This window comes from Spea bombifrons, chromosome 2 (genome assembly GCF_027358695.1).
Source record: "Spea bombifrons isolate aSpeBom1 chromosome 2, aSpeBom1.2.pri, whole genome shotgun sequence".
Classification (NCBI taxonomy): domain Eukaryota; kingdom Metazoa; phylum Chordata; class Amphibia; order Anura; family Pelobatidae; genus Spea; species Spea bombifrons.
Window position 1 is genome coordinate 7184832 of NC_071088.1, and position 21366 is coordinate 7206197.

At 41.7% G+C, this 21366-nt stretch overlaps 2 protein-coding genes across 3 annotated transcripts in view; both read right to left on the minus strand.

Moving 5' to 3' along the window:
• The window catches only part of SH3BGR (SH3 domain binding glutamate rich protein), a 247851-nt gene that overhangs the window by 186684 nt on the left and 39801 nt on the right, over positions 1 to 21366 (minus strand). The gene's annotated exons all lie outside the window — the stretch shown is intronic.
• On the minus strand, positions 1797 to 20469 carry B3GALT5 (beta-1,3-galactosyltransferase 5). Of its 2 annotated transcripts, none has more exons than XM_053455747.1 (4): positions 20336 to 20469; positions 4741 to 4878; positions 3499 to 3549; positions 1797 to 3070 (listed from the first exon to the last, which is right to left on the minus strand). In XM_053455747.1, the coding sequence occupies exons 3-4, from the start codon at positions 3499 to 3501 to the stop codon at positions 2114 to 2116; spliced, it is 960 nt and encodes a 319-aa protein (XP_053311722.1). In that variant the 5' UTR covers positions 3502 to 3549; positions 4741 to 4878; positions 20336 to 20469; the 3' UTR covers positions 1797 to 2113. The 2 variants fall into 2 exon arrangements, with proteins under 2 accessions (XP_053311722.1, XP_053311721.1); XM_053455746.1 differs by having other exon boundaries at positions 4741 to 4905.

Sequence of the window (21366 nt, forward strand, 5' to 3'; positions counted from 1 at the left end):
TGATACATTGTAACTAACACTCCCAGCACCGCTAAACAGTAACCTCTCCTGGTTAAGCCTGCCCCTGTACTCTGGAGTAAGCTGGAGTGCGAGAACACAAACGACGTGTGCCAGATTGATGGGTGGATGTGTGGCACCATGGCTGCGATGTAGCTTGTTTTTATTACTTTAATAGTAGGTCTCAGAGTAGATCCTTGGCTTCTGATGATCTGCCAAGGCATTTCTGCTCCATCAGCAGCTAATAACGTACATAGGCGTGCTATTTATTACAGTGTCTTCTTCTTCTATTTATATTTTGAGCATTTTTATATTAAGTAAGTATGAGGCCCTACTGGCCATCGGCACCCCTTCGTTTTTTTTAACCCCATTATACATAATGACAATCTTGACTGGCCACAATATTAAAAGATAGCCCTGCATACCTTTTAAAAGAAAAAAAAAGACACATTTATAAAAAAAAAAACCCAAATCATAGAAAACCAACGTTTTGACACCTTGTATAATGGACAATAAAAAATAATAGTGGCCTTGACCCTATTACACAAAAAGGTCCAAATGTCAATGCTGTGTGGGCTAGTTGTTTTTTTTTTTAAAACCACAGAGTTTTTCTTATGAATTAGTTTATTAGTTTATTATTATTAGTTTTTTATTATTATTTTTAACCATCCCAGTCATCTTAGGATGCATATCCAGCCATGGCTGAAAGTAATGGAGAGTTCTTTACAAGTAGAACGATTACCTAGCTAAGCTTACATGTGTCAAATCATGGCACATTAAAGGTGCAGTTCCACCTACCCTGCTTAGTTTAACACTTTTGTAACATTGGAAGTGTAGCATTGCAGGCATAACTGCTTGCGCTGTTGAATGTCCAGAACCCTCTAATAAATAATTTGTTAATCATGTGAAAATGTGTCTCATTCCTAGTTTTTGCCAGGAACACTTAATTGTCACGTGACACATAAGCCGGTACTGCTAAACTTTCAGTGGAAAAAAAATAATGCTAATGATTATTTGTTGACATACTACAGAGATAGAGAGAAAGCTAATTTGGTGAAGATGATACCGTTATTGGCTAACTGACGTATAATAGATTGCAAGCTTTTGAGACGATCTAGGTCTCTTCTTCAGGCATATTATCAGGTATATTATTGATTGAAGAGACCTAGAGAGTAAGGGCAGGAAAACGACAGAAATCTCAATGTATCCTTGCTAGTGAAATACTTAATTAATAAATAAACCATTTCAGAAATGTAGCAATCAGTCTCTTTGATCCTTCTCCACGCTGTGGTGGTATCCGTTTTCAACAATCTGTGGTTGAATGGAAGGAAATCATCGTGCGTACTGCAAAGACCACGCTTTCACAATGAACTCACGATATAAAACGGCTCAAAAAAAAGTATGAAGGAAGGCGGGTATGGGTCCCTCCTACCGACAATGGCCGTCACCGAATTGCAAACACCCCCCCCCCCAGATACTACACATGTGAAAATATCAGACGACTTGCAGTACACGCTATGCTTTCCCCACATTAACCCACATATTGCGAAAACGGATACTGTTACCATCGCCGTGCGGAGGACGATCAAACAGACCGATTGCTGCATTTTGAAATGATTTAACGACTGTTAGGCGGTTGCCTTACCGCATCTCATCCACCTGCTTACTGTTTAACTATTTAATATCATATTAGATCTTTGTCGTGCGATTTATGGGGTCACGGGTATTTTTTGCTGCAGCGACATTACTTTTATTTCCCCCTCTGTAGTGTAATGGATTGCAAGCTTTCAACACTAAGTCTCTTCAATCAATAATATTCCTGATAATATATAATTTTCTGTGATATATTTGTTGCCACTTTTTTTTTCCAATTCATGTCCCTTGAGTTTTTCTCCCCAGTTCTTTTTTTTTTGGGGGGGGCATCATAATTTTCTAATGATATTTTAAGTCGAACAGTTCCAGCATTGTGTGGCAAAAAAAGCCAAACCTCAATAATATCCAATGGAGGCTGTTCTCGTTCTCATTTTCTGTTAATTCCCCCCGAAAGCTATCGTATGGGCCTTATTAAAAGTCTCGTTGTTACTGCAGAAGGCTGATTTTTTTATTATTATTATTATTAGCATTTTTCACCTTTTGACCTCTCCAGGCCTTCCCAATAAATAACCATCTCGGTGGGACTTACTCCGTGTGACGTTACAATGCTTTGATATCCGCACACCGAGAAAGGCTTTTTCCACGGGAAAAAAGTTTGTTGCGTGTGAAGCTCCTGTACAGTTATTTGAAGTTTGTCCAAACACAACCCTACGTAGACATCCTCCAGTTTGAAGAACGGGACAGAATCCATGATATCGTGGATCTTCAGGGCGACGTCTACAGAGAAGACGTACCCAGTCCCGGAACAAAATGGCGGATAGTCCTCGGCCGGGTATTCACTTTGGCTTATGTACCATTTGCTAAATGAATTCCGTACGGGGTGATCGTTCATTTTTAGGAAACCAGTAAAGAAGTCTGAGGTTACATTTTTTTGGATAAGTAAATCGACGAGATAGGGCGTGTTGACAAACACGTCCGTGTCAGTTTTCATCGCAAAGCTCGTCTGCGGGCAAAAATGGTGGATCCACTCGATGCCCATGAGTGTTTTAATGGTTAGGTTGTAGTATACGTCTCTGAAGCTTCCCTGAATAATGTCTTTATAAACGTTACTTTCCTCCATAAGGCTGGCTTGTCCCGCCTTGTCTTCTTTTTGACTCGCGCCCAGAAGGAATAAGGTCTCCACGCGTTTGCCTTTTATCATTCCAGCTTTGCCCCACGTGTTTCGGATCGCCATGCGGGCAACTTTTTGGTTATGGGTGGTCGTTACCAGCAGCAGCAAGAAAGGAGGGCTTTCCTGGCAGTTTATTTTTGGCAAAACGATAATTGAATTGTTTGTTTGATTGAGTGGGGGGGTAAATGATACTTCTCTCGGGTAGCAAAAAGTACAAAACTGCAAGAACTGCACCTCTATGAAAATCCCCAAAACTCCCATGCAGGCGAGAAATAACCCCGTTCCTACAATCACTTTTTGTCTTGTCGTCTGAAAAAAAAAAATAAAACGAAAAAAATATATATTAAGATTTAATATAGAATAAATACAAATAGGGTGGAGCTGGCAAGAGGGGCAAGGGGGCAATTGCCTCCTGGACTGCTTTGATTTGCAGATTTTGGACCAGAGGTATCTGTGTTTAAATTGTAATTCACCATATAGCCACTAGGATTTCTATCTTAACAGGGGCTTCAGACAGAGGTTACACTACAACTGGATCCTTACTGGCTTATTTTTTTATGATTTTCTTTTTCTGGGCTGCATGCGGCCCCTGCTACTCTACTCATCACACCCGGAGGAATCACGGTATTTACTCCCTACCCACAAACTTTATCCTCATTGCTACAATAAAAAAAAAGACAAGAAACCATTTTTCTTGCTATGCGATTTTATTAATTTTATAATTACGTTATACTCACCATTTTTAATGAAGGATATACTTCCAATACTGGCTGGACCACAGTGTATGCCTGTATGTAAGTAAATACATAAATAAATACATTAAATAAATAAGCAAGCAAACAGATAAACCTAAAATATAAATAAATATTAATAATATAAAGCGATGCCAAAGTCCAACATTTAGTATGAATACTGCATGAAAATGCTTTATTTTATTTATTTTACTATCATAAAGGTCCCCAGATCAGTTCAGTTAACGAAAATGCCAAAAAATATGTCAATGTAAGTGTCTTGAATGTCAAAAACCCCAACATGCATAGGTTTTGTTGTTTTTTTTTGGAAGTTACGGGACACAAAATGGAACATGCCTGTTCTCTTATCCAAACTCTTCAAATTTTGTTACTGCAACGCCTATGTTTCATTTCAGACTGTTTAGCAGCCCACCAGCACAAAATACACACTCAAAAGTATATATTTTTAGAAAGAAGTGTTTCACTAGGAGCATTTGGACACGAATCGTGCACCAATCCCTGACAACGAGAGCACTAACGTTGATTTTTGTTGCTTTTTTCCACCAATCTTTTATTTTATTTTTTAACGTTTCTTTACTTTTTTTATGGCATAGTAGCAGGCAGCCATTGTGCCCGTTCCGTGCAATGATCGCAGCACGTGGCTGTGCATTTGGTCTTGTGGCCGCACGTCCAACAGGCGGCCGCTGGCCTTAAAGTGACAGGGCCGCTTGATATTCCCCAGTCCGGCCCTGCCGTACGGTCAAGTCCATGACATTTCCTTGTTCCATTCTATCGGCTTGAATCTAATTGAGGGTCATTATCTCTAGTTCCACTGAATTTGGGTAAATAGAGAGGGACCTGAACTAAAAATCAGCATAATAAGTGCGGTGAAAGCTGAGGGGGAGAAAAGGAAGACGACTCCTGCCATAAAGTATTTCCCATACTGTGCTTCTTAAGGAAATTCTTAAAAAGTTACTTTTTAATTGTTTTTTTTTTGTATTCCACGTTACGCTGTATCATTTTATCTACTATGTATGAGAGAGGTTCCTCAAACATTTCACCTAGACCCTAAAAGACACCTAGATGCCTCCAGCAAGGGTTGACGGCATGAAGGCTGTTTCTCTTTATCCGTCTGGTTGTTTCCATAGCAACTGGCGTAACGATGTCTGCATTTCCCAAAGCGCATTCCTCCGGGGCAGACGGGCGATGTTTATATGAGCGCATTACATGTAACGTTGACGTTCATACCTCTCACTCCATGGAGGATTCAAAAGGAAGAGATGTCCTTGGAACATTATTTATCGCTGGTAAAACTTCCAGTCCGGGCGTCGGTAATGGTTTCCGTATCCATCTCGGTCTTCGGAAGCTGAAGTGATTTACGAGAATCTATCCGAGAGATCAAAAGAGAAATAACTGGAAGATAAAATATAGAAATAATAATAATAACTACAAGGCTTGGCCCTTTCGAAAACCACTGCAATATATAATCCAGTTACTCTAAGACTCTAGAGTAGCGCTCTAATACCTAAGTGGAAACCTCATGGAAACCTTGACTTGTCTTAAACGAGTCACCTGCGTTCAAGCAGGGATATCAACCATAACATACTAGTGGCAAAAGCACCCATTGGGAGTCTTAAATATGATCACAGCGGTGTAGAATGTGAAGGAGTCCGCTCCACACTGTGTGACTCTTCTCTATCCATTACCCATTTTCATTTCCATTTTTTTGCTTTACTACGCGGATAGACCCATTATTACTCAGTAGTGTAGTTACTACGTAACACAAAAACATAAATACAGTAGCACTGTATATATATATATATGTATTATTCCCCCTTCACAACCCGTGGAAAACACCCACATTGAAATACTAGCCCAATCGGTCTGCTGTTTATTATTTATTATTCCACCTCCAACCTGCATACTGCATACTTAGGACACTAAAAATGATTGTACCATGTACCAACAAGTGTGAAAAAAAGTGTTTTGCATCTCACTGCAACTGAAAATGTTTCTGTACATTAATTATACAATGTCAGCCTTTACTCCTTTTCTCTTGTTTTTCTTACTCCTTTCTTCTTGTTTACAGGATAGTATTGTTTTCTCATTCTACAGCTACAGCTACTATTCCCATAGCAACCGACTAGCAATGTTGGATGCTCACCATCATGGGAGTTGCAGTCAATAAAGGTTAATGTTGTGTAGTGTAGCATTCTAAGGGGATTACAAAAAGAGGGCAGTAAAAAGGGGAACCAGAAAGGGACACTTGGTAGTTTTGCAGATTTGTGGCTAATATTTGGCACTCGTTTCTCATCATGTTCAGCCAACCAAATGGATGGTCCACAAATTCTCGTGATGCTTAACATACCAGACTGGCTGAGAGTCATGGAAAATGTAGTCTCAACAGCTGGCGTATGAACTCAGCCTAGCTGTAACGCATGTTTGAAATAATTCACCTTGTGCCTGCAGCCTGCAAACTGTGTCTCTGCCCAGGCGGGGACTCTGTGCCTGTGGAGGAGCAGCTGCCAGAGCGAAGGGAAGGAGACCAGCTAGAAGGAGAGGAATAGTGCAAATGAATATATTTAGTGTTACTCGTTGCACCTTCTATCTTGTTTTATCAAGAATTTATCAAAATGTCTTGATCTAAATAGTTGCCCCCGCTTTTATTTGAAGTCATTCTCTAGAAGTAAACATTCCTAAGTGCACCTTAATCTTGCATAGTGGAAAAAAGACAAAGGCCATCAAATTCATAGAAACATAGAATTTGATAGCACATCAGATGAATTTGACCCAAATTAGTCCTTGACCTTAATTAGTCCTTGGTCTTGTCTTTGATTCAGGATAATGTAATACCTGTCCCATTACAGCTTCTCAAGATATTCCAAATTCAATTCATCCCATGAAGGAACAAAAAAAACCTTTAACCTCAATCCAATTTTTCCCAGAAAGTAAAAAAAAAAACAAAAAACATATATCAATCCATGGACAGTAATAACAAATCAACAATAAAACCACATTAAAGCCATTTCAAATTGTGCCCTAAAAAAATCCCTCTTATCTCCTTAGCATATAAATCCCATTGTCTTGCCAATACATTTTATCGGACCTTCCCCCAGTAACGTTTCCTAAACAATATAACAACGCTGAAATTCGACGGTTCCCTACTAGAGACGCTCATATTTCATTATTTTGAAAAATCCATGACATTGATACCTAGCAACATAAAGCTTACAAAAGTCCACAAACCTTGCCCCCCCCCCAAAAAAAAACAGAAGCCACAAAAGAAACGACTTAAAAGGAGGCATGGAATGGATCACGCATGAAAATATTTTAGGTGTGGAGTTACAGTATTTAGTTTGAATGAGACGAGCGTAACAATAAACTTCTCCTTATGAGTTTATACTTCGCATTTCTGGGCTCTTGTTAAAAGGTCGGACCACCCAGGTCAGCGTGCAGTGGTATTTATCACCGTCTCTTTCTTCAGGACAATGTTCTTCAAATAGATTAGAACGGTGGCTCCAAAAAGAGGTTTTTTTTTTTTTTTTCGGTGACTGACAGCGAAGCCAAAGCCATATTCTACCCATTGTACAGCACTATGGAATTTGATGGCGCTATATAAAACAATAAATAATAATAATAATTCTGGAGACTGCTAAGGGGGGCTACATCTGAAGCCATGGCTTCCGCACGATACACCTGCATACATGCACGGGCTATGATAGAATCTGTATGATGGATTAACAGATGCTTCACAGTCCTGGAGACAGTAATTTAGCAAAAAGGAAAAGAAGTAACTTAAATGGAGAGGAACATTCATGCAGATCCGGAAAAGAAAATATTATCTGGGACCGAAAAAAACAAAAATGCATTAAATGGTAAGATGAAGCAATAGAATCATTTCTTCAAAAGTATTGGTACTGTAGACAGAGATAGGACAAGGACAACACTGTCCGTGGCAAGGTATATATATATATATATATATATATATATATATATACACAGTATATATACACACACATCTAAATGTGGGTATATATATATGTATATATATTTACTTATTTACTCACTATATATATATATATATATATATATATATATATACACATCTGCACAAAAGTATTGGGACACCTGACCATTAGGAAAGGTCACCCACACCAAATTAAATAAAAATGCTATACTTAACCAATGCAATGCCAGAGATACTGAAAAAGCATATTTCAGATCACTCTAAAATTAAACTTTTTAATTGTACCTGATGGTGCAAAGATGAGGAAACGTAAAGAAGGACTGTTCCGCGGTCCTCAAGTTATTTCTACTGGGAGGCTGTTCCACTTCCCCTGTGTTGTTTTTTTGTATGGAGGGTTACACTGTCTCGCATACTGACCCCCCTCCTCCCCGCTCCCTCTCAGCCTGGTCTCTGGAGATAAGAAGATGATAAGTGAGCAGACGAGGGGGTCAGATCCAAGACAGGGGGAAGCTGCATGGTCACAGACAGCCCTAGAGGACAGAGAGAGAGATGTCTTTTTGGCTCCATTGTTTCCGAGTTAATAAAAGCCCCAGAATGTTTTCAAATGAGTAAAAACACAAAAAGAAAAAATTGTCCGAAATGATTTTGGAACTCATGCACAAGTCTATTATCTACCTTAATGTCTAATGACATCGACACATTCTAAAACAACTCTAGATTAAGAATAACTTCTCCGTTGGATAATGCGCCCATATGGCTGTATTCACTACTCCAGGTGTTAGGGAACCTTTTCGGACCCTTTCTCCACATTATTCTACAGGGATCAGGACAGGCAGGGCGGCTTAAGCTTTGTTATAAATAGCTGCCCGATGCTGATCCCAGGGACACCTGCTGGGTACCTGCACTCCAGAAAGCCCCAGGGGCCAAAAATGAACAGAGGGGCTGCATGACCGGGGCAAGCCGAAGTGAACAGCCCATCCTTAAAAACCGTGTGGTGTAGTGGAGGCAGGGAATGGGTAACAGGAAGGGTTGGTACAAAGGGATTATTATATAAGCAGGACGCCCTCCCTCTGTTCCTGGCACTTTGTTGGTGGTCAGCAGGAGTGGTATGCCTCAGTAAGTTGGTGTATTGTTTTCCCTAGGGCAGGGTGATGTGATTTACGGCGGTCCGCCTGCTAGTGTAGGGTCACGGCAGGCGGGAGTAATGTCGCCATTGGTTACAGTGGCTTGTTGCCGTATGTCTTATGAATATTTTAAGGCGGTCTTAGGACCAAAAGTTTATTGTTGTTTACAAGGTGTATTGCTTGACATAGATAGCGTCAGGCGGTGTTTGACGAGTATTAACATTTTGAATGCCGTTTTGTCACAGTGTGCAATAAAAGATCCATGACACAGAATTCCACTTATTGTGTTTATGAAAAATACTTCAAGCTTATGTTGTTGCTCTTTTCGATCGGTGTAACCATTAATGCTGCAAGAAATACCGTATTTGCCCGAATATAGGCCGCACTTTTTTTCCCCGCTTTAAGTCTTTAAAGTGGGGGTGCGGCCTATATTCGAGGTTTAGCGCCCGACGCTCGGGACATGCAGTTCTGGGCGCCGGGCAGGCAGCGGGGTTAGGATACAGATCCCCCGCAGCGGTGCAGGGGACCTGCATCCTACTCTCCGATACGCTGAGACAGCCTCCCCTGCCAGCACTTTCAATGGGGGGAGTGCCGGCACGGGAGATTGTCTAAGCGCATCGTGCAGACGTGCCAGCAGGGAGAAGTTGTTAACGCTTGCATCGCCGTAGCCGGTGAACGTCTGCGCGATGTACGCTAACAATCTTCCTTGCCGGCACTTCCCACGGCGGAAGTGCCAGCACCGGAAGTTGAATACACGTAGCTGTCCCCCGCCGGCCCTGCAAGACCCCGGGGAGTCTGCACCGGTAAGTCTGGGGGGGGGCCTCTTGGGGGCAGAGTGGCAGCATATCTCAGGGGGGATAGAGTGGCAACATATCTCGGGGGGGCAGAGTGGCAGCATGTCTGGGGAGGGCAGAGTGGCAGTATATCTGTTCCACTAAGTGTTTTTTTTTTTACTAAGAAATTTTTTTCTTTAAAAAAGCACCTAACTTTTAGGGTGCGGCCTATATTCGGGTGCGGCCTATATCCGAGCCAATCCGGTATTAGCATTATCGAGTAAAAAGAAGGCAATTGTTTGAATGTATAATTTCATATTTTTTTGGTTCAGAAGCTCCCCAAAAAAGGAAGTTAAATGCCTCTAAGGGGCCTGGTGAGACCCCTGCGGTCTCTTCTTCCCGTCTCTTTGTACCGGTTCAAACCGCACCGATCAGGTAGGAAAGATCCTTTCTAAACTAGTTTGAACCGGCACAGGGTGTCACAGGGGGCCCAAATCTAGCAAATACCATCACATTGAGTTATTTAGAGAAATAAACTAATATTGGCATATCCGATATATATATATATATATATATATATATGTATGTGTGTGTGTGTGTGAGTATGGATGTGTAATTGTGTAAGTGGGGTGAGATGTAGTGTGTTAGTAAGTAGGAGTAAGTGTGTGTGATTTGTGTAAGTGTGTTTAAATATGTTGTATGTTGTATGTTGTATGGGGGCAAAGAAGGCACAGACTAGTTGCGTGGGGGCGATAATGGCACAGAATAGCTGTTGAAGTTGAGGGGCCCGAGCAATTTTTTGCACCAGGGCCCCATGGTTTCTAGTTACACCCCTGTCATATATATGTATAGACATTGCTCTTCGAGTGGGGTAAGGTTGTATAATATCCTGCTCTCCATCTGCCTTTTCAGAATACTGTAACTGGGAACTTTCTAAATGAGCTCCTAAAATATTAACCCTTTAACACCCCATGGTGAAGATACTTTGTAGTGTCTCAATCGGAATCGCTTCCTAAGCATAAACTGTCTTCCTGACATGCCTCAGTATCGAGGCATGCCAGTAACACTTCCCCCCCTACCCCGATTGCCTTGTGATTGCTCCGAGGAGCAACCACAAGTGCCATCCTGTGAATGACGTTGCCGTCATTCACAGGATGGCATTAACAATAGATCTGAGTTCACAGAGGGTCTATCCAGACCCTCTTGAGAACTCTCGAGCTCCTCCTGCAGGTTGAATGCAGGTACTGCATCCAACCATGCAAGGTCAATGGAGCCCAGCTCACTAATGAGAGTGACTAGTAATAAAAAAATAAATAAATAAAAAATGGTCAAAAACGTTTAAAAATTTTTTAAAAAAATATGGTAACATGTAAAAATCCCCACTGTCACCAAAAAAAAAAAAAGTTTTTAATAAGCAAGTCCTAAAATTCTTTATCTTTACAAAAATTCCAGCATGGAAAGAGTTAAAATATTGGCATTACAAATGCCCATAGGGTGTCTAGTATTAAAAAATATATGAGTTGATGAGGTAAATTGAATTGGCCGGGTTCAAAGATGTCCCAAATATGGGACATGGGGCAGATGTCTAAATGGCAAAAAAATACACACCTCACAAAGGCGGCATTTTACCTCCCAAATAACCCTACAAACCCATGCATGGGGGATATCACTGCGCTCAGGAGATGTTACTGAACACATATTGGGGTGTCGTTTGACACGGACATACACCAGGAGCGATAAATTTATACCTAAAGTACAACATGTGTGAAAAAAATACAAAAACAATTTACTACCATAAAGTTTCACTAAGTGTGGTGGTAAAATTAGTGCATGGAAAGGGTTAAAATACCAGCATTTCAGATACCTTTGGGTGTCTAGTTTTTAAAAATATATGATTTGATGGGGTAAATTGCATTGGCTGGCTTCAAAGATACCCGAAATGGCACATGGGGGGAAGAATTACCAGATTTGGAAAAAAAGGTTTTGAAATGGCAAAACACTACCTGTACTTATTGCCCCATAACGTGCAGAAAAAAGCAAAAAAACATAAAAACACTGGGTATTTCTAAACTCAGGACAAATAGTAGAATCTATTTAGCAGGTTTTTTCATTAGTTTTTGCAGATGAGTAAAAGTTTTCTGTTTAAAAAGTGAGAAAAGGTAATTTTTTAACAAAAAATCCCCATATTTTTTCATTTTTTTTATAGTAAATTAGATGATATGATAAAATGAATGGTATCTAAAGAAAGCCCTGTTAGTCCTGGAAAAAACAATATATAATATGTGTGGAAGCACGAAATGAGAAAGAAGAAAATCACAGCTAAACAGTAACACTGAAAAACGTTAAAAGAGCCATTGTCCCGCAATATACTACGAGTAAAAACCCCTATTGTCCTTAAGGGGTTAAGGAAGCTATAGGCTTTCCCTATACAATAACAGAAGCAGCTTTTTGTACAGAGCACTATGTACTGTGTACGGTATCCATGTGAATTGGGTGTATCTTCCCTTGTGGCTATACATTATCTCTCTCTTTTAACACTCTGCTGGGCCCTTCTCACCTGTTAAGTCAAATTGTTATGTTATATACTACTTATTATACCCCTTGTACAGCGCTACAGAATATGCTGGCGCTATATAAAACAATAAGTAATAATAATAATATACAATGCATTTCATTAAACTCTCCATACGTCCCAGCGATTATCACGCATCCAGATGTCCAAATACAGATAGATGCATGCGGGGTCTTGTCACAACAATTCTTCCATATAAATGTGCCCCCCATATCACCTTACATCAATATCATATACCCTATACCAGGGGCGTCCAACCTGCGGCCCTCCAGCTGCTGCAAGACTACATCTCCCATCCTCCTCAGCCAGCCCCTTAGCTGAAAGAGCAATATGGGAGATGTAGTCCGGAAGCAGCTGGAGGGCCGCAGGTTGGACGCCCCTGCCCTATACCATATACACAAGTAACACAACCCACACAAAAATACTTACGTTACATCGGAGGCTTAAATGTAACGCAATGAAGTTTTAATTCTACTGAGAGGGTAGAACTGCCTCCCAGCAGAAGTGGTAGAGGTGAGGAAATTTAAACATGCGTGGGACTGAATCTAAGACAGGACCGACGACTGATTAAATTCCTTGGGTCATGATAGACTAGATGTCCCCCATGGTTCTTATCTGCTGTTACATTCTCTTTTTGGTGTTTGTATGAATAAAAATGAATGGGAAAAAAACAAAGTATCCAATAGAGAAAAGTTAGTTTTTTTTCTGAGATATAAACATAACTGATCTAACCGACTCAATATTATTATATTTAAGGTATTAATCAAGGTATTCAATAAAAAAAAAAACATGGCTGTTGTGATTTTTTTATTATACCATTTACTCCTGTAAAACAATAAACAAGGCTGATAAGGGACTACTGTATGTAGTAGATTATCCTGAACCAAGACCTAGATAGGCTACAAGGTAAATAAATAATAATAATAAAAAAATAATAATAAAATATATATATATATATTGTAGCAGGATCGCCCGATCAAAACAAGAAACTCCGAACACCAGCAGAATAAAAGCAAGATGTGGTTTATTGCAGATTTGTACAGTCCACAGCGATGCACTTCATAGTGTAAATAAACCAAAACAAATCCTTTTGATACAGTCTGAGGGCCTCTGGCTTGCCTGCCTCTCACCCTATTTCCAGACAACTAATGCCTCTAACGGCCGCCCCTTTAAGCACAGGTTAATTGGTGCAGGTTAATTGGCTCCACCTTGCTGACCTCCAGCAATTAACCCTCCCCATGCTGGGAATAATGAGCGTTCCAATCTGCCACTTATGTAGACAGACTCCATTATTTTGCCACATACCCTCCCCCTCAGCTTAACACAGGTGTGTGAAGCGGCCTTCGACAAGAAACTGTGCACCCTAGACAATGCATCTGCATTGGCATGCAATAGCCCAGCCCTATGCTTCACAACAAATTTAAACCGTTGCAAAGAGAGGAACCAACGTGTGACTTTAGTATTCTTGTCTTTGTTGTTCCGCATCCATTGTAGTGGAGCATGGATCTGCCCAACAAATAATATTTTAATGTTTCAGTTGCCCACTTAATGGGCAAACATTCCTTCTCTACAGTAGCATACTTCTGCTCCCTTGGCAACAACTTACGACTTAAAAACAACACAGGATGTTCTTCCTCTCCTATCATCTGAGATAATACCGCCCCCAGGCCCACATCAGAAGCATCAGTTTGCAAAAAGAAATGTTCCTTAAAACCCGGGGCTACTAAAACAGGGTGCCTGCATAAAGCTGTACGCAAGTCTGCAAAAGCTTTTTCTGCATCATCATTCCATCTCACTGTATCTGGTGCCTTTGCTTTAATCAAATCAGTGAGAGGTGCAGCTCGAGTGGCAAAGTGGGGTATGAAGCGTCTATAATAGCCAACTATTCCTAGGAAAGCTTTGGCCTATTTCTTTCTTAGAGGGCGTGGCCAATGTTCAATAGCCTCAGGTTTTACCAGACCTCTCCCTACAGTATAACCAAGATATTTGGCTTCCATACATCCAATAGAACATTTGGCAGGATTAGCAGTAAGACCAGCTTTCCGAATACTATTTAAAACCGCTTCTGCCTTTCCCAAATGGGAGTCCCAGTCTCGGCTATAGACGACTACATCATCTAAGTATGCCGAAGCATAATTGGAGTGAGGTCTTAGAAGTTTATTCATTAACCTCTGAAAGGTTGCTGGGGCTCCATGAAGCCCAAATGGCAAAACTGTATATTGGTACAGGCCTTCAGGGGTCACAAATGCAGTTTTTTCTTTAGCGGTTTCTGTCAATGGGATCTGCCAATAACCCTTTGTAAGGTCTAATACACTTAGGAATCTGGCCTGTGCCAGTTTTTCAATGAGTTCATCAATACTTGAAGCAATTCTTTCGCTATGGTTTTGGAGGCAGTATTGCGGAGGGGAATAGCTTCTGGGTAGCGTGTAGCATAATCCAATATGACCAGAATATATTGATTACCCTTAGCCGATTTTTCTATTGGTCCCATCAAATCCATAGCAATTCGCTCAAAAGGGGTTTCAATAATTGGCAATGGGATTAGGGGTGCTCTTAGATGAGGTTTTGGGGTCGCTAGCTGGCAGTCTGGGCATGAGGCACAGTACCGCTTTACCTCTTCATATACCCCAGGCCAAAAAAAATCGCCTTAAAACCCTTTCCTGAGTTTTTTCTACCCCCAAATGTCCCCCAAACAAATGAGAATGGGCCAATTCCAACACCTTCCTCCTGAAGGACCTTGGTACTAAGAGCTGTTCAAGTTCTTGCCCCTCCTCTGTGATCACTCTATAAAGTAAGTCATTTCTAAGAATGAAATGAGGATACCTGTCTCTGGATTGCCCATCGACCATGGTCCCATTAACTTCTACAATTTGGTTACGGGCATTTTGCAATGTTAAATCATTGACTTGGAACCAACGTGTGACTTTAGTATTCTTGTCTTTGTTGTTCTGCATCCATTGTAGTGGAGCATGGTCAGTGATGAGGGTAAAAGATCTGCCCAACAAATAATATTTTAATGTTTCAGTTGCCCACTTAATGGCCAAACATTCCTTCTCTACAGTAGCATACTTCTGCTCCCTTGGCAACAACTTACGACTTAAAAACAACACAGGATGTTCTTCCTCTCCTATCATCTGAGATAATACCGCCCCCAGGCCCACATCAGAAGCATCAGTTTGCAAAAAGAAATGTTCCTTAAAATCCGGGGCTACTAAAACAGGGGGCCTGCATAAAGCTGTACGCAAGTCTGCAAAAGCTTTTTCTGCATCATCATTCCATCTCACTGTATCTGGTGCCTTTGCTTTAATCAAATCAGTGAGAGGTGCAGCTCGAGTGGCAAAGTGGGGTATGAAGCGTCTATAATAGCCAACCATTCCTAGGAAAGCTTTGACCTGTTTCTTTCTTAGAGGGCGTGGCCAATGTTCATTAGCCTCGGGTTTTACCAGACCTCTCCCTACAGTATAACCAAGATATTTGGCTTCCATACATCCAATAGAACATTTGGCAGGATTAGCAGTAAGACCAGCTTTCCGAATACTATTTAAAACCGCTTCTACCTTTCCCAAATGGGAGTTCCAGTCTCGGCTATAGACGACTACATCATCTAAGTATGCAGAAGCATAATTGGAGTGAGGTCTTAGAAGTTTATTCATTAACCTCTGAAAGGTTGCTGGGGCTCCATGAAGCCCAAATGGCAAAACTGTATATTGGTACAGGCCTTCAGGGGTCACAAATGCAGTTTTTTTCTTTAGCGGTTTCTGTCAATGGGATCTGCCAATAACCCTTTGTAAGGTCTAATACACTTAGGAATCTGGCCTGGGCCAGTTTCTCAATGAGTTCATCAACCCGAGGCATAGGATATGCATCAAATTTAGAGCATTCATTAAGTTTTCTAAAATCATTGCAAAAACGAACTGACCCATCTGGCTTAGGTACTAGAACTATGGGGCTAGACCATTGGCTATGTGATTCCTCAATGACTCCCAGTTCTAACATTTTTGCTACTTCTGTTTGTATTGCACTCCTTTTTGCCTCGGGAACTCTATAGGGCTTTACTTTTACTGTAACTCCTGGTTCTGTGATAATATCATGGCAGATTTCACTAGTTCTGCCAGGAATACTAGAAAAGACATCTTTATGTCTTGATATCATTTCTTTAACTTCCTTCTGCTGTTCAGGGGTGAGATCAGCAGATATTTTAACATCTGGGTCTGGGGATTTATCTATAGCAACCATACTACTTTCTCTATCCTTCCAGGGTTTTAGCAGGTTTATATGGTAAATCTGTTCGACTTTCCTGCGATCAGGCTGTCGAACTTTATAGTTTACAGGGCCTACTTGTTCAATAATCTCATATGGGCCCTGCCAATGAGACAAGAGTTTGCTTTCGGCAGTGGGAACAAGGACCATAACTCGGTCCCCAGGTTGGAAAGAACGTACTGCTGCCTGGCGGTTGTAAATAACCTGTTGGCTTCTTTGAGCTTCCTCCAGATATTGTCTGACCAGGGCCGGCCTTTGGGGTGTGCGACCTGTGCGACCGCACAGGGCGCCACACTCCAGGGGGCGCCGCCGCAGGGTCCGCCGCCGCCGCGGAGTCCTCCTCCGCCGCGGCTGCCGCCGCTGCCACGGGGTCCTCCTCCGCTGCCGCCGCCGCGGGGTCCGCTGCCGCCCCTTCTGTACCTAAATCCCGGGCAGGGGCGCCGAGCGGTTGCTCGTGAAGTTCTCAGCAACCGCTCGATGCCCCTTACTCTCCGTGACTCCGTCGCGGTGCCGGGATCTCATGTTGAGCGCCGGACTATTCCGACGCTCAACATGAAATGCCGGAAGGACTCCTCAAGGTAAGTTAGGATAAGGAGGGGGGGGATATTTTGAAGGAAGGGGCAGAGGGGGGGGGGGTAGTTTGAAGGGGCAGAGGGGGGGTAGTTTGAAGGGGCAGAGGGGGGGTAGTTTGAAGGGGCAGATGGGGGGTAGTTTGAAGGGGCAGAGGGGGGGTAGTTTAAAGGGGCAGGGGGGTAGTTTGAAGGGGCAGAGGGGGGTAGTTTGAAGGGACAGGGGGGGTAGTCTGAAGAGGCAGAGGGGGGTAGTTTGAAGGGGCAGGGGGGGTAGCTTGAAGGGGCGGGGGGGTAGTTTGAAGGGGCAGGGGGGGTAGTTTGAAGGGGCAGGGGGGGTAGTTTCAAGGGCTAGAGGGGGGTAGTTTGAAGGCACAGGGGGGTAGTTTGAAGGGGCAGAGGGGGGTTAGTGAGGGGGGGCGCCAGAGGAGTAGTTCGCACAGGGCGCCGGAACACCTAAGGCCGGCTCTGTGTCTGACTATGGGAGAAATTTGTGTAATGCACCCCTTGAGTTGCTCCACATATTGAATGACATTCTGTCCTGGTACCGTTTGTTCTTCCCACTCCTCCTTCGCTATATCTAATAAACCTCTTGGATGCCTACCATAAAGGAGCTCAAAAGGTGAAAACCCTACAGAAGATTGGGGAACCTCCCGAATAGCAAACAGTAAGTACGGTAGGAGAGTGTCCCAATTTTTCCCATCTCTATCAACCACTTTACGTAACATGTGTTTCAGGGTCCTATTGAATCTTTCAACTAACCCATCTGTTTGAGGATGGTACACAGATGTCCTCAAAGCTTTTATTTGTAACAAATGACACAACTCTTTCATTAGTCGGGACATAAAAGGGGTACCTTGGTCAGTTAAAATTTCTTTTGGTAACCCTACCCGAGAAAATACTTGAAGCAATTCTTTCGCTATGGTTTTGGAGGCAGTATTGCGGAGGGGAATAGCTTCTGGGTAGCGTGTAGCATATTCCAATATGACCAGAATATATTGATTACCCTTAGCCGATTTTTCTATTGGTCCCACCAAATCCATAGCAATTCGCTCAAAAGGGGTTTCAATAATTGGCAATGGGATTAGGGGTGCTCTTAGACGAGGTTTTGGGGTCGCTAGCTGGCAGTCTGGGCATGAGGCACAGTACCGCTTTACCTCTTCATATACCCCAGGCCAAAAAAAGCAAAAGGTCACTTCTCCATTACTATTGGATCTTTCTGCTGCTTTTGATACTGTTGATCACCACCTTCTTCTTCTTGACTCGCTTGCTTCTACTGGGGTAGATACAGCTCTCTCCTGGATCTCCTCATATCTGTCTAACCGTTCCTTCTCTGTCAGCTTCTCTTGCAAGACATCATCACCCCTTCCACTTTCCGTTGGACTCCCCCAAGGTTCAGTCCTTGGCCCTCTGCTGTTCTCGCTTTATACTGTTTTCTCGCTTTATACTTCATCTCTTGGCCCGATGCCTTGTGGTCATCCCTGACTCAAACCTCTCCTTCATCCGTCACATTCAGTCCCTTGCCAGATCCTGCCGCTTGCACCTAAAAAACATCTCTCGCATCCGCCCATTCCTCACCCAAAAATCAACAAAAACTCTGGTTCATTCACTTATCATTTCCCATCTGGACTACTGCAACACTCTTCTGGTTGGTATTCCACTGTCTCTGCTCTAAGAACACCACGGGAAAGGCTTCTAGAGTACAAAAAAGGGATAACACAAGCAGGATCCCTCTGGTGGTTACCTACAACCCAACTCTTGAAGAAATACACAAAATTATTAAAGAACTACAGCCAGTACTCTCAGAGGACCGCATAGTGAAAAAAATATTCCCTCAGCCCCCGATACTGGCATTTAAACAACCACCAAACTTGAGGAAAAGATTGGTCAGCAACAAACTGGCCCCAGAACAGGAACATACACAGAATGGCACTGTACCATGCAACAAATCCCGCTGGAATCTTTGTCAACATATATGTGACAGCAACACAGCCAGTGACAACAACAAAACATACATCATCAAAGATTCATACTCATGTACATCTGCAAACGTGGTGTACATGATACAATGTTCTGCATGTGACAAAGGGTGCTACACTGGGGGAAACGGGGACTTAAGCTGCAGCTGCACCGAATGAACCTAGAATAGTCACTCTATCCAAAACCTGAAAATTAAAATACTCAAGGGGAATTTTAAAGGCTCTCAGGAAAGGACATATTTGAGATAAAAACGATAACGTATTTCAACACCATAAAAGAGGTTCTTAATGTGGATTCTGGTTTCCTGACACTACCAGAACGTCATATGACATTCATCTTAATGTCCAAGCTCTGTCTAATTGTTGTTATGTATTTAATTGCTGTAATGTCTCTGGTGTGTTAATGTGTTTGTTTCCCTAGGTTTATTTGTTCTGTCCTTTGGTTATCTCTCTCCCTCTCTGCATTTTTCACCTCCTGGCTAATTATTTATGACCCCACTCAACCCCCCCCCACACCTTGTTTTAAGTTATAACCTATGAAACCTAAGAAAGGATAACTCTCAAAAGCTTGTCTTTTAAATATTATGTTAGTCCAATGAAAAAAGGTATCACCGCATACTCTGCAATACTGTTTTTTTTGACATTGTGTCTGCTGGACTATTTATATATATCCCCTAGGTTAGGTGTTAGGTGTAAAATAAATGCTACTACTGTATAGTATAAATATATATTATATTGTTGAATGGCAAAAGACGTTTGTATATATGTGTAAGCATATGTGAAAATAAAGGCCATGTGATGGATTGGAAAATGTTCCACTAATACAAAAAATATTTGCATACCCGGTTTATATTTGCAAAAAAAAAAAGACATAATACATTATGTCTATCTAATGAGGACTGGGTGGAAAAACAGAGTAACTGTTGTTCTAATGCCACTTTCTGGTCGTCATGAAAAGGGTTAAAACCCACAGAACAGAGTAAGAAGTCTCAGCATATGACAATGTGCTTTTTTTTCTCTTCTTATTACCTAGTATTATAAGCAGTTATCCAAACCCTAAAGTTCAACATATGGCATGAATGAAAATAAATAAATAAATAAATAAATAAAAAGAATAAAAGGAAAAAAAATACACATTAAAAATATTAAAAGAAAAAAGAAATACATATCACTTAGCATAGCACATGGTATGGATACCTAAACAACTTCACGAAAGGGTATTCGTTTTTGAGGCATATCATTCACTCGCAATTACATGTAGGGGAATGACATAGCAAAATCATTCACAAGCTATCACAATGATTCTTATTTTATTTTAATATTTAATGTATGAATTAATCCTGGAGTATAATGTCAGTTGGCAGGATCACACAACACACAGCAGCAGGCATGAGACCAGCCTGTACTGTTTCTGATGATCACAGACATCTCTGTTACATTGAAAACAATCTTTAAACTGTATTTTTGTGAGATATTGGTACTCTAGCTGTATAGCTCATAGGGACATCCCAGTGAGCACCTGTTAAGGCAGCAGATTGATACAGTATCACTGAATGACATGCTGCTTTATCTACTGTAATGTTTATAAATAGAATGTACCTTTCAGATCTGGTTGATTCCAAGTAGATCTAGTAAGATGCTGCCCTTGGTGTGGATTTGATCATCAGAAGAACAATAAATAAAATAAAGGAGCAAAGCTTGCTGGAGGAGACACAGTTCCAGGTACAGTGAATGGGCAGCACAGAGCTGCTGGTGTAAGGAGGAGAAAAAGGGGATGGTCTGAAAAGTGTCAATCAATGAGAAAGGTACCGCCCAGAGAAGGGAGTGGGAGATTCTGCCTTCAGCACCACAATGGCATTCATAGGCAATGCAGGGAGCTGATCACAGATGCTCTTTTTTTCTTCCATCACTTCTTTCTTTCTTTCTTTTTCTTGGATCATTATTCTCTTCCATCTGAAGAAGAGACTTCTGAGGTCATCTAAACATTTGTAGCTTTACATTTCTTTCTGTGTTGGTCCAATAAATGTCTATGCATTTGTTCTTCATAGTGGGGGGACACTGACTTAACCCATTGTTGGTAAAGTTGCAGGCAGTGGGTTAGTTGGATAGAAGTGCTTATGAACTCCAGGGGAATTCTACTATTTAGCATTTTAACGTCTCTGTTTTTTCTTTAGTGAGGTGAGAATAGATTTTTTCAATGGTTTCCCGGTCTCATAAGCCTTTGAGGTAGTTAAAAGCTTTATAAAAAATATAAAAATGGGCGACCATGGACAGGCTGACCCTGGGCATACAAAATGTGTCACAAAGAAGAGGCAGGGACACCGCAGGAGGCAATTTTGTGACCCCGCAAGAATAGTGAGGATGTTTGCTAGAAAGAATGCTCTGGGCAAAACAAAGGGGTAAGGGATTGAGGGAGCATTAGGGTGTAAGGGAGTGTATATGTATGAATAAAATACATGTTAGAGTAAGTGTGTATGGGTGTGTTAGTGTGAGTATGTGTGTGTGCGTGTGTATGTTTTCTAGCAGGAGTGTGTACACTTGTGTAAGTGTGTGCAAATATGTGTCCCAGTGTTAGTTAAGGGGGCTTATAGACCTCTGGGTTTCTTTTGTCCCCAGGGACAGAAGATACC